The sequence below is a fragment of the Hemiscyllium ocellatum genome, chromosome X (assembly GCF_020745735.1).
Source record: "Hemiscyllium ocellatum isolate sHemOce1 chromosome X, sHemOce1.pat.X.cur, whole genome shotgun sequence".
Lineage (NCBI taxonomy): Eukaryota > Metazoa > Chordata > Chondrichthyes > Orectolobiformes > Hemiscylliidae > Hemiscyllium > Hemiscyllium ocellatum.
In genome coordinates, this window is record NC_083453.1 from 23,447,297 (window position 1) to 23,461,153 (window position 13,857).

Genomic DNA, 13,857 nt, shown 5'->3' on the forward strand with positions numbered 1-13,857 from the left:
TGTAGGAAATGCAACAGCCAACTTGCACGCAGCAAAAAAACTGGACTAATAAGCATTTAGTATAGTCTGTTTTTATTGACATAAGATCTTTGAAATATGCCTTCTGCTTCATTTACCACTTTGCTTTTAAGAACACCTCAGTGAAGCAGGAGGCAAACGACTGCAAATCTGTTCCTCATGCCCACTAAAGGCTGACAGCAGATAACACAAAGCTGGCTGGTAATCCGAACAGCGACAGAGTCAGTGCAGGCAGTAATGGGAACAGAGGATCTCCAGCTCCTCGCAAGAAATATTGGCTTGCCTGCCATTTGCTTTATCAAAATTAAATCCAGGAAAGCTGCGATCCAGTGCCCACAGCAGCAAGTCTGCAGCTAATCCAACAAGGACTCACAAGATTTTCCTCATACTTTTATCAGCTGCTGTAGGCATGGACATCCCTCTTCAGTGCAGGGTGTAAAAACTAAGGCTCTGTATATTACGAGTGTAAAAGATCCTGTGGCCATCACTGGAAAAAGAACAGGACCATTCTCCATGGGTGTCCTGGGGCCAGTATTTATCCCTTGGTGAGCTAAATGCCTTCAATAGACAATAGACAATAGGTGCAGGAGTAGGCCATTCGGCCCTTCGAGCCAGCATCGCCATTCATTATGATCATGGCTGATCATCCTCAATCAGTATCCTGTTCCTGCCTTATCTCCATAACCCTTGATTCCACTATCCTTAAGAACTCTATCCAACTCTTTCTTGAAAGTATCCAGCGACTTGGCCTCCACAGCCTTCTGGGGCAGAGCATTCCATACACCCACCACTCTCTGGGTGAAGAAGTTTCTCCTCAACTCTGTTAGAAATGGTCTACCCCTTATTTTTAAACTGTGTCCTTTGGTTCTGGACTCATCCATCAGCGGAAACATGCTTCCTGCCTCCAGAGTGTCCAGTCCATTAATAATTTTGTACGTCTCAATCAGATTCCCTCTAAACTCAAGGGTATACAAGCCCAGTCGCTCCAATCTTTCGACACATGATAGTCCCGCCATTTCGGGAATTGACCTCGTGAACCTACGCTGCACTCCCTCAATAGCCAGAATGTCTTTCCTCAAATTTGGAGACCAGAACTGCACACAATATTCCAGGTGCGGTCTCACCAGGGCCCTGTACAGCTGCAGAAGGACCTCTTTGCTCCTATACTCAATTCCTCTTGTTATGAAGGCCAGCATGCTATTAGCTTTCTTCACTGTCTGCTGTATCTGCATGCTTGCTTTCATTGCAAAACTGGGGACAAGCTGCCCATGATTTTGTACTTGTTAAAAGTTGGTAAGGTGAAAATCTACTCGGGGGCCCCTCTGTGTATTTGAATGCAGTTAAAGAGGCAATTTCATTCCAGCAACTGCTCAGACTGGGTGTAGGTCTTGACCTTGGATTAGTGATGTAGAATCTCCAATAGGCAGGTAAGAAATAAGAATGCGAAGAAGACACTGGTGGGAGTGGTCTATAGATGATGTGTGATGAGGCAGGTTTAATAAATGATGTCCCAATAAAAATCTCATAGGAACGATTGAGCATAACTTGGTAGAATTTGGCATTCAGTTTGAGGATGACAAACTTGAGTTGGAAAGGAGTGAACGCAGAGTTGCTGGAGAGGAACTTCACAGGAAAGATGGTCAAGGAATAATGGAGGTTTTAAAGAAAATAGCTCATTACTCATAAGAAAGATGCATCCCAGTGAAGAAAAAGGATTCTAGGAAAGGGATAAACCAACTGTCATTAACGAAGAAAGCTAAGGATGGAATCAAATTGAAAGAAGAACCATATAATGTGACATACATTGGTGGTAACCCAGAGGATTGGGAATGTTTTAAAAACCAACAAAATATGACCAAAAAAAACAGAGGGAGAAAATAAACTTTGAGAGTAAACTAGACAGCAAGATTACATAAAAAGGAAGAGAGAGGGCAAAATGAAAGAAGCTAGGGAAATAATAATGGGGAACTAGGAAATAGCAAAGGAATTGAAGGAGTACTTTGCATCAGTCTTCACAGTGGAATACACTAACAGCTTTCCAAAATTGCAAAATAAGCAAGGGGCAAAAATGGGGAGAGAAATATAAACAATAACTAGAGGAAAAGGTACTAGGGAAAATAGTGGGGCTTAAAGGCTGATAAGTCTCCTGGGGCTGATAGGTCGCATTCCAGGGGTGACTTTATAGAGGTCTATAAAATCATGAGGGGCGTGGATAGGGTAAATAAACAAGGTCTTTTCCCTGGGGTGGGGAAGCCCAGAACTAGAGGGTATAGGTTTAGGGTGAGAGGGGAATAATTTAAAAGGGACCTAAGGGGCAACTTTTTCATGAAGAGGGTGGTACGCGTATGGAACGAAATGCCAGAGGAAGTGGTGGGGGCTGGTACAATTACAGCATTTAAAAGGCATCTGGATGGGTCTATGGATAGGAAGGGGTTAGAGGGATATTGGCCAAATGCTGGCAAATGGGATGAGATGAATTTAGGATATCTGGCCAGCATGGATGAGTTGGATCGAAGGTACTTGGATAGTAGATGCACTGAGATTGATATTTGAAGAATTCTTTGATTTTGGAAAGGTTCCAGAGGATTGGAAAACTGCCAGTGCAACACGTTTATTCAAGAAAGGGGAGGTGACAAAAAATAGGTAACTTACAGTCCAGTTACTTTATCATCTGTCATTTGCAAAATCTTACATTCTGTTGGAATAACAAAGTATTTAGAGATACACAACATGATCAAGCAGAGTCAGCATGGTTTCACAGAGGGAACAACATACCTGGTGAATGTATTAGAGTTTTTTGATGAGGTAACAGTCAGGATAGATAAAGGGGAGCCAATAGAATTAACATATTTGGATTTTCAGAAGGCATTTGATAAGGTTCCACATGTTAGGCTACTTAGTAAGAGAAGAGCTCAAGGTGTTGGGGGTAATATATTAGCATGGATAGAGAATTGGATAACTAATAGAAGACAAAGAGTTGGGATAATGGGGACCTTTACAAGATGACAACTAGTGTAGTGCCAGAGAGATTACTGCTGGAGCTATAATTATTTGCAATATATAATAATACCTTGGATGTGGGAAATGAATGTACAATCACCAAGTTTGCAAATGACACAAAAATAGATGGAAAGGTGTATAGTGAGAATGGCAAAAGAGTCTGTCAGAGGGATGTAGACAGGTTAGGTAAGTGGGCAACAAAATGGCACATGGAATATAATGTGGGGAAATCTGAGGTTATGCACTTTAAGAAGAAGAATAGAAGAGCTGAATATTGTTTATAGGGAGGAAGACTGCACAAAGGGATTTGGAAATCGTTGTGCATAAATCATAAAAAAAAACTAACACAAAAGTTCAGCAAGTGACGGGGTAAACAAACAGAATGTTGGCCTTTATTTCAAAGAAGTGCGAGGTTTACTGCTTTTCATCATTTAGATAAATGATTTGGATGTGACCATAAGAAGTATAGTTAGTAAGTTTGCAGATGACACCAAAATTGGAGGTGTAGTGGACAGCGAAGAGGGTTACCTCAGATTGCAACGGGATCTTGGCACATGGAGTTTATACATGAATGGAATGAGCTGCCAGAGGAAGTGGTGGAGGCTGGTACAATTACAACATTTGAGAGGCATTTGGATGGGTATATGAATCGGAAGGGTTTGGAGGGATATGGGCCGGGTGCTGGCAGGTGGGACTAGATTGGGTTAGGATATTTGGTCGGCATGGATGGGTTGGACCGAAGGGTCTGTTTCCATGCTGTACATCTCTATGACTCCATGACTGTGACTAATTTAGATAAATGCAAGGTGCTGCATTTTGGAAAGGCAAATTAGGGCAGCACTTATACATTTCATCATAAGGTCCTGGGGCGTGTTGCTGAACAAAGAGACCTTGGAGTGCAGGTTCATAGCTCCTTGAAAGTAGAGTCACAGGTAGATAGGATAGTGAAGAAGGCGTTTGGTATGCTTTCCTTTATTAGATAAAGCATTGAGTGTAGGAGTTGGGAGGTCATGTTACGGCTGTACAAGACATTGGTTCGGCCACTGTTGGAATATTGTGTGCAATTCTGGTCTCCTTCCTATCAGAAAGATGTTGTGAAAGTTGAAAGGGTTCAGAAAAGATTTACAAGGATGTTGCCAGGGTTGGAGGATTTGAGCTACAGGGAGAGGCTGAACAGGCTGGGGCTGTTTTCCCTGGAGCATCGGAGGCTGAGGGGTGACCTTATAGAGGTTTATAATATCATGAGGGGCATGGATAGGATAAATAGGCAAAGTCTTTTCCCTGGGGTCGGGAAGTCCAGAATGAGAGGGCATGAGTTTAGGGTGAGAGGGGAAAAATTTAAAAGGGACCTAAGGGGCAACTTTTTCACGTAGAGGGTAGTCTGTCTATGAAATGAGCTGCCAGAGGAAGTGATGGAGGCTGGTACAATTACAGCATTTAAAATGCATCTGGATGGGCGCATGAATAGGCAGGGTCTAGAGGGATATGGGCCAAGTGCTGGCAAATGGGACGAGATTAATTTAGGATATGTGGTCGGCATGGATGAGATGGACCGAAGGGTCTGTTTCTGTGCTATACATCTCTATGATTCTAAATGGAGTAATGAAGTCAGGAGGTTTTGCTAAAACTATATAAGGCACCAGTCAGACCACAGCTGAAATACTATGAACAGTTCTGGGCTCCTTATCTAAGGAAAGGTGTATTGACATTGGAGACAGTCCAGAGAAGTTTGACTCGGCTGATCCCAGGTATGGAGAGACTGTTTGACGAGGAGAGATTGAATAGATTGGGCCTGTACTCATTGGAATTTCAAAGAATGAGAGGTGACTTGATTGAAATATACAAGATTCTTAGGGAACTTGAAGGGGAGATATAGAGAGATTGTCTTCCCTTGTGGGAGTGTCTAAAACCACTCAAAATAGGGGGTCGCCCATTTAAGACAGAGACAAAGAGAAATTCCTTTCTGCTTATCAATTGTTTTCTATCTTTGGTTTGCTCAATGAACTATTTATCACAATACTGCAATAGCAAGACAACTTGCCTGGACGGAGGTAAGATTAGGAAATTAAATAAGTGAATAGGAAAATACTGTAGTGCTGAAGGCCATGAGAAGCTGATTCCAGTGTTAAGAAGATTGAGCAATGAAGAAAGACTAGAGGAACATGAGCCTTTTAGACTTGTAAGGAAGCAACTGAGATAGGACATATGGAAGGACACAAGGTTGTACATGATGGAGCAAAGGTTAATGTGGAGCAGTTTGTCTTTCTGGTCAGATGAACTAAAACGGGGCTAATGCATCCCTCATCCTAATCTGTCTGGTGACCTTTTTAATTTAGTGTTGCAACACAACGTTGTTGATTTTCATTCTTACTAATGAGTTTGAACTTTTTATTCTGATGGAAACCTGACAGAAAAGGGGCAGAGAAACAAACCTGGATTTAGTATGGATCTACTTTGAGTTCTGATGGATTGGATGTTGTTTCAGATCTTCTAGAGAAATCTCGTGTTGTCAAACGTCTGAAAGGAGAGAGGAACTTCCATATCTTCTACCAGCTGTTGGCTGGAGGTTCCCCTGATCTTCTCAGTGAGTATTGTTTGCCTTTCCATTTTCTGTACTTCCATGCCATTCTGACTGTTTTGTAATTCCACTCGATCTAGTTCAGGGACAGAGCGTATTGTGTACCCTTGTCCAAATAACGGATAGTCAATTTTTCCCCCCAAAATATATATTATTCAGAAAGTTTCTCAAGGTATATTACCACCATTTCCAGTTGAAACGTTACAGAATTTATGACAAAACTCAACTTGTCCCCATACTTCATGTTCCACTCTTGGGTGTCTTAATATTTATAACACGCATTCCATGCCAGGCATACAATCAGAGGGCAAAGCATTTCAAATGACTCTGCTTCCACCACCAGCACTGACAACACATTCCATTCATTCACAACTCTCTACATAAAGGACCTACCTCTGACATCTCCTTTATACCTTCCTCCTAATATCTTCAAACTATGACCCCTCGTACCAGTCAATCCTGCCCTGGGGAAAAGTCTCTGGCTATTGACTCTATCTATTCCTCTCATTATTTTGTATACCTCGATCAGGTCTCCTCTCTTCCTCCTTCCCTCCAGAGAGAAAAGTCCAAGCCTATTCAACCTTTCTTCATAAGGCAAGCCCTCCAGTCCAGGCAGCATCCTGGTAAACCTTCTTTGCACCCTCTCCAAAGCCTCTGTATCTTTCCGATAGTAGGGTGACCAGAACTGGACACAATATTCCAAGTGTGGTCTCACCAGGGATTTGTAGAGCTGCAGCAAAACCTCGCGACTCTTAAACTCGATCCCCCTGTTAATGAAAGCCAGAACACCATATGCTTTCTTAACAACCCTACCCACTTGGGTGGCATCTATGTACTTGCACACCCAGATCCCTCTGTTCCTCCTGATGAAGGAGCGTCGCTCCGAAAGCTAGAGTGCTTCCAATTAAACCTGTTGGACTATAACCTGGTGTAGTGTGATTTTTAACTTTGTCCACCCCAGTCCAACACCAGCATCTCCCTATCAATCTTATCAGACATTCAGGAAGTCCCTTAGGTTCTACCCACACTTCCTACGACCTCACTTAAGTTGCTGCTCATTATGGTAAGCCTTAGCTTATGCAAGCTGTTGGATTTTCACATATTTGGTCAGGGGATTGGGGTGGTAAATTCATCCTGTCCTCCTCCAACATGCAAGTGATTTCAACGAGATTCCGTCAGTTATAATGGAGAATGAGGATCACTCGCTCCAAAATGTCCCCCCTCCCACCATACGCTGTCGATAAGGCCCAAGTCAGGAGTGTGACGGAATATCCCCCACTTGCCTGGATGGGGGCAGCTCCCATAACACTGAGGAAGGGGAAGACACTCAATGGGGAAGTTATCGACATGACTAACCTGAACTTTGGCACAATGCTGTGGGGCATTGCAGCACGCTGCCGTGTTTCCAACATTATTAAATACAAGTGCTCAGTAGAAATTGTCACAGCAATCAGCCTCTACGTTTCTACTCCACAGAGCATCTGAAGGTGCTGCCGGACTGCAGTCATTACACCTACCTGAACACAGACACAACAACATTGAATGGAGTCAACGATGCCACCAATTTCACCACAGTTAAAGTAAGTGACTTGTGTTTTGAGAGGGAGTGATAACGTTACACAGCATGGCTCCTGCAGAGTCTTGAAGGTACATAGGCTCAGGCAAAGTTTGTTCCCCATAACATCCTGCCAACCTCCAATGTAAATATGGAAATGAAGTGTGTAAATGCTACCCCCCTGCCCCATTATCCTGCAAGATGGGGAACTAGGGAAAGCAAAGAGAGCATTTTGTCTCTTGAAATGGATTTACCGGGGTTTGTATGCAGAGTGAATGTGTTGTGTTTGGCATGTTCGGGGACTGTTTCAGATGCATCTAAAGTCTCTGAGATGTCGGTGGGTGTCTAGCCTTTTCAGTAAACACTGGATGCTGTTTCATTCCAGACTCTTGTGCCGGTAGAATGTGTTCAGGGTGACGGTGGAATCTGGTGGAATATCACCAGACCGGCACCACATTCCTCACCAAGACAGAGGCTAATTGCCTATGCCCAGTTAAGCACTGTCTGCATTAAATGCCATTAAATATACTGCCTTTCCTGGTTATGAAATTCTACCTTGACTCCTATTGTTCTTAGATTTTCTAAAAAAATAAAAGACAAATAGAGTGTTATATTTTATTGCAAGGGGAATTGAATGCAAAAAGTAGGGAGGTTGTGCTTTGGTTATAGATGACTCTGATGAGACTGCGTCTCGTGTACTATTTACATTGGTCACTTTATTGCCAGAAATATGTTAGTGCATTAGAGACAGTGCAGAGAAGACTTACCAGACTGATACCTGGAATGGCCAGGGTAATGGTTTTAAGAGGAAGGGTTGGACAGACTAGATTTGTATCAGCTGGTGACTTCATCAAAACATACGGAATGCTGACGGGAAGAATGTTGGAAAGGATGTTTCCTGTTATGGGAGAATCGAACACAAGGGGCTGGGGAGCAGGGGGCTGGGGGTGTCATTGTTTTAAAAAAAAAAGGGCCTGCCCATTTAGGAGCAAGACCTTTTCTCACAAAGGGCGGTGAGTCTTTGGAACACTCTTTCTGAAAAGATCCTTGAATATTTTAAAGATACAGATGGATAGGTTATTGGGAAGAACGGGGCAGGGGGAGGGGAGGGGGAGGTTACCCGGGAAGAGGCAGGAATGTGGGGGGTGAAGTGTAATCATGTTTATTGAATGGTATAGCACGCTGAAAAGGGCCGAATGGTCTACTGTTGCTCCTGATCGTGTGTATTTTGTATCTAATGTATGCAGAGTAGGGTGGCATCATAACAGCATGGAGCTCTGAGGGCATGAACTTGCATCTTGCCTTTCGATAGGAACATAAATTAAAAGAGACCGAAGGCAAACTAGTTGCATGAATCGCTTGACCCAGCGCAAACATAGGCATACTGAGATTCAATCCACTTACCTCCCAAATGTCATACAATCAAAATGTACTCTTTAAGATAACTTAACTTAATAATCGAGTGTCAGGGCATGGTTCAGTGGTTCGCACCCTCATTTCTGGCCAGAAGGTTGTTGGTTCAAGTGACATTGTAGGAACCTGAGCAGAGTATCTCAGCTGACAGTGTGACAAAATTGGAGCACTGCTCTGTTCGAGGTGCTGTCTTCCAATTGACGCCCTTCAGGTGGGTATAGAGGATCCCACGGCCTCTATTGGAAGCAGAGCGATTCCAGTGATCTGGAGGATAGGTATCCCTCAACTGACATCTTGAATTTAGAACATCTTATTGTTGCTTGCTGTTTCTGATCCCTTGTTGTGCGCAAGTTGTTTGCTGCTTTTGCCAGATGTAAACACAAACTGCACTTAAAAATTACTTAATTGGCCGCAAAATGCTTTGGAACATCCTGATGATGTAAAAGGTGCAATTTAATTGCGAGCTCTTTCTGCTTTTATGTGAATACCCTTCTCAGTCGTAAAATGGGGCCTTCAAATAGATGGGCAAATACTGGCTAAAGTATACCCAAGGTTGTACGCTTAAAATGCAATGATTTCATTACACTGGACACGTATGTGCATGTAACTTTTCAACAATAAAATAAATCAATAAACATTTGTGGTCTGATGGATTGTGTAATCCCGAACGTAAAGTTGGTAATTATCTCCTGAATTCGAGTTGCTGCATTGAACCATGGGAAGATTTTCTCCTATCTCTGGCACAGAGCAGATAGGGAGACGTTGTTCCCACTTGTGAAGAGAACAAGACAAGATGACATAGATTAAAAGTGACGTGCAAACTCACCCGGTGAGGAGTTAGTAATGTACTGTCTGGAAATGCGATGGAAGCTGGTTCCATTGAGGCGCTCAAGAGGGGCATTGGATGGTTATTTGGATAGAAATGGGGTGCAAGGACATGGGGTAAAAGCAGGAGAGTAGCGCTGGGTAAGATGCTTGTTTGAAGGGGCAGGGTGGACCAGATAGGCCAAATGGTCCCCTTCTGTGTTGTAAATTTCTGTGATTCCATTGGCAGTTGGCACAATTTTTAAAAGCTCTTTCCTCATTCTTAGCAACCAGCGAGGTCAAATTGATACGATTATTATGGTTGATTCTGGTTACACTGAGTGATATTTGGAGAACTCGTGGAGCTCTGACCAAGTTGTTTCCCAGAGCTAAAATGAAGCGACCATCCACAATTACTGCATTGGATGTCTGACTGCTTGTATTGCAGAATGCCATGGAGGTCATCGGATTCAGTAACGCTGAGGTGGACTCCATTATGGAGACTGTTGCAGTCGTACTTAAACTTGGCAACATCACGCTGAAGTCAGAATTTCAGACGACTGGCATGGAACGGTGCTACATCGACGATACTAAAGGTAAGGAGAAAGTGAGGACCGCCGATGCTGGAGATCATTGTCGAAAAGTGTGGCGCTGGAAAAGCACAGCAGGCCAGGCAGCATCTGAGGAGCAGGAGAATCAGCGTTTCGGGCATAAGCCCTTCATTCAGGGCGGCACGGTGGCACAGTGGTTAGCACTGCTGCCTCACAGCGCCAGAGACCCGGGTTCAATTCCCGCCTCAGGCGACTGACTGTGTGGAGTTTGCACATTCTCCCCATGTCTATCGACTTTCCTGCTCCTCGGATGCTGCCTGACCTGCTGTGCTTTTCCAGCACCACACTCTTCGCTACGAAAGGTAAGGATCCCAAGGCTAAAATGGTTTCGATTATGAGGAAAGGTTTTGCCTGTATTCCCTTGACTGAAAGTGTTTAAGATCATTAAAAGATTCAGTAGGGTCGACCAAATGAAACTATCTTCTCTGGTGTGGTAAGAGACCAGAACAAGTAACAGAAATCTCAAATTAATGCCAGGCCATTCAGGGAGCAGGGTCTCAATTAGAGTGGTGCTGGAAAAGCATAGCAGGTCAGGCAGCATCCGAGGAGCAGGAAAATCGACATTTCGGGCAAAAGCCCTTCATTCAGGGTGGCACGGTGGCACAGTGGTTAACACTACTGCCTCACAGCACCAGAGACCCGGGTTCGATTCCCACCTCAGGCGACTGACTGTGTGGAGTTTGCACATTCTCCCCGTGTCTGCGTGGGTTTCCTCCGGGTGCTCCGGTTTCCTCCCACAGTCCAAAAAAGTGCAGGTTAGGTGAATTGGCCATGCTAAATTGCCTGTAGTGTTAGGTGCAGGGGTAAATGTAGGGGAATGGGTCTGGGTGGGTGCGTGTCGGTGTGGACTTGTTGGGCCGAAGGGCCTGTTTTCACACTGTAAGTAATCTAATCTAATCGCCATGACACATAATAAAAACGGAAATAACTGCAGATGCTACAACTCAGAAACAAAAAAAAAGAAGTTTCTGGAAAAGCTCAGCAGGTCTGGCAGCATCTGTGGAGAGAAAGAGTCCCGACCTGAAACGTTATCTCTGATTTCTCTCCACAGATGCTGTCAGACCTGCTGAGCTTTTCCAGCAATTTCTGGTTTTGTGACCTCTTCACAGAAAATGGGCAGGTGTAATGTGGCAAGGTCTGAGATTCTCCTCTTTGGAAGGAGAAATGGAGGTGTGGAGTATTGCCGTAAACAGGGAGGGATTGGGAAGCGTCAGTGTTCAAAGGGACTGGAGTATTCACATTCAGAAGTCAAAAGCTAGCACGCAGGTTCAGCAAGCAATTTGGAAATGCAGCCAGTACATCGGCTTTCGTCAGGGCTGAGTCAGTAGTTAGGAAGGCAAATACAATGATGGCATTTATTTTGAGAGGACTTTAATATAAAAGCAGGGATGTATTTCTGAGGCTCTAAAGCTCTGGTAAGACCACGGTTGGAGTATTGTGCGCAGTTTTGGGCCCCATATCTCAAAGGATGGAGCGTGTTCAGAGGAGGTTCACAGGAATGGAAAAAGCTTAACATATGAGGAACATTTGAGGAGTCTAGGTTTATACTCAATCGAATTTAGAAGGATGAGGGGGGATCTAATTGAAACGTACAAAATAATGAATGGCCTTGACATGTTGGAAGATGTTTCCATTGGTAGGAGAGACGAGGGTCTGAGGGCACAGACTTGGAAGACCTTTTAGAACAGAGATAAGGAGAAATTTCTTCAGCCAGAGGGAGTGGTGAATTGATGGAATTCATTGCCACAGAAGGCTGCAGAGGCCAGGTCATTGAGTATATTTAAGATGGAGATAGATAGGTTCTTGCATATCAAGGGTAACAAGGGTTACAGGGAGAAAGCAGGACAATAGGATTGAGAAACTTATCAGCCACGATTGAATGGTGGAGCGGACTCGATGGGCTGAATGGCCTAATTTCTGCTCCTATGTCTTATGGTCTTATAGTTCCAGAGTAAAATGTCTTACTTTAGTTGTACAGAGCTTTGGTGAGACTGCCTCTGGAATATTGCATGCAGTTCGAAGGGAGGGTATAAGCTGCACAGAGGGGAGCACAGTGGAGGGACACCAGACTCACCCCTGGGATGGTAGGAGGGATCGAGGCGCCTGCATCTGTAACTCTCTGGAGTTTAGACGAATGAGAAGGGGTCTCAATGAAATTTACAAAATTGTCAGGGCTCGACGGGGTGGGGGGATGGTGGGTGGAGAGGAGATGCAGGAAGGAGGCTGGGGATAGAGGAGTGTAGAACTAGGGGACACCGTCTCACAGCAAGGATTGAGCTGAGGAGGAATATGTTCTCTGAGAGGATGGTGAATCTTTGGAATTCCGTACCCAGAGGCTTTGTGGAACTTCAATCATTGAGCAGCCTCAATGCAGATCAATAGCTTTCCAGACACTAATGACATCAAGGGATAGTCAGGAAGATGGTGTTGAGGGACATGATCAACAATGATCTGGAATGGCAGAGCAGGCCCGAGGGAGTGAACAACCTCACCTGCTCCTCTGTTCAAATAAAAGGGAGTGGAAACTTGGAACTCCAACAGTTGTTAAAGCTGGAACTCAATTGAAAATATGAAAACTAAGACCCAGATCAGACATGGCTTCCTCCTGTTCATAGAGTCATGGGTTCATAGAGATGTACAGCATGGAAACAAACCCTTCAGTCCAACCTGTCCATGCTGACCCAGATATCCCAACCCAATCTAGTCCCACCTGCCAGCACCCGGGCCACATCCCTCCAAACCCTTCCTATTTATATACCCACCCAAATACCTCTTAAATGCTGTAATTGTACCAGCCTCCACCACTTCCTCTGGCAGCTCATTCCATACACGTACCACCCTCTGCGTGAAAAAGTTGCCCCTTAGGTCTCTTTTATATCTTTCCCCTCTCACCCTAAACCTATGCCCTCTAGTTCTGGACTCCGCGATCCCAGGGAAAAGACTTTGTCAATTTATCCTATCTATGCCCCTCATAATTTTATAAACCTCTATAAGGTCACCCCTCAGCCTCCGATGCTCCAGGGAAAACAGCCCCAGCCTGTTCAGCCTCTCCCTGTAGCTCAAACCCTCCAACCTTGGCAACATCCTTGTAATTCTTTTCTGAACCCTTTCAAGTTTCACAACATTTTTCCGATAGGAAGGAGACCAGAATTGCATGCAATACTCCAACGCTGGCCTAACCAATGTCCTGTACAGCCGCAACATGACCTCCCAACTCCTGTACTCAATACTCTGACCAGTAAAGGAAAGCATACCAAACGCCTTCTTCACTATCCTATCTACCTGCGACTCCACTTTCAAGGAGCTATGAACCTGTTCTCCAAGGTCTCTTTGTTCAGCAACACTCCCTAGGACCTCACCATTAAGTGTATAAGTCCTGCTAAGATTTGCTTTCCCAAAACTCAGCACCTGACATTTATCTGAATTAAACTCCAACTGCCACTTCTCAGCCTATTGGCCCATCTGGTCCAGATCCTGAGGTAACCCTCTTCGCTGTCCACTACACCTCCAATTTTGGTGTCATCTGCAAACTTACTAACTATACCACTTATGCTCACATCCAAATCATTTATGTAAATGACAAAAAGTAGAGGGCCCAGCACTGAACCTTGTGGCACTCCACTGGTCACAGGCCTCCAGTCTGAAAAACAACCCACCACCACCACCCTCTGTCTTCTACCTTTGAGCCAGTTCTGTATCCAAATGGCTAGTTCTCCCTGTATTCCATGAGATCTAACCTTGCTAATCAGTATCCCATGGGGAACCTTGTCGAATGCCTTACTGAAGTCCATATAGATCACATCTACTGCTCTGCCCTCATCAATCCTCTTTGTTACTTCTTCAAAAAACTCAATCAAGTTTGTGAGACATGATTTCCC

General features: G+C 44.3%; 1 protein-coding gene across 1 annotated transcript in view; it reads left to right on the plus strand.

Moving 5' to 3' along the window:
* The window catches only part of LOC132805690 (unconventional myosin-Ib-like), a 70,784-nt gene that overhangs the window by 26,269 nt on the left and 30,658 nt on the right, over positions 1–13,857 (plus strand). The window contains exons 8-10 of the mRNA XM_060820875.1: positions 5,504–5,602; positions 7,073–7,176; positions 9,817–9,964. Coding sequence (XP_060676858.1) covers positions 5,504–5,602; positions 7,073–7,176; positions 9,817–9,964 — 351 coding nt within the window. The remainder of the gene's footprint in view (positions 1–5,503; positions 5,603–7,072; positions 7,177–9,816; positions 9,965–13,857) is intronic.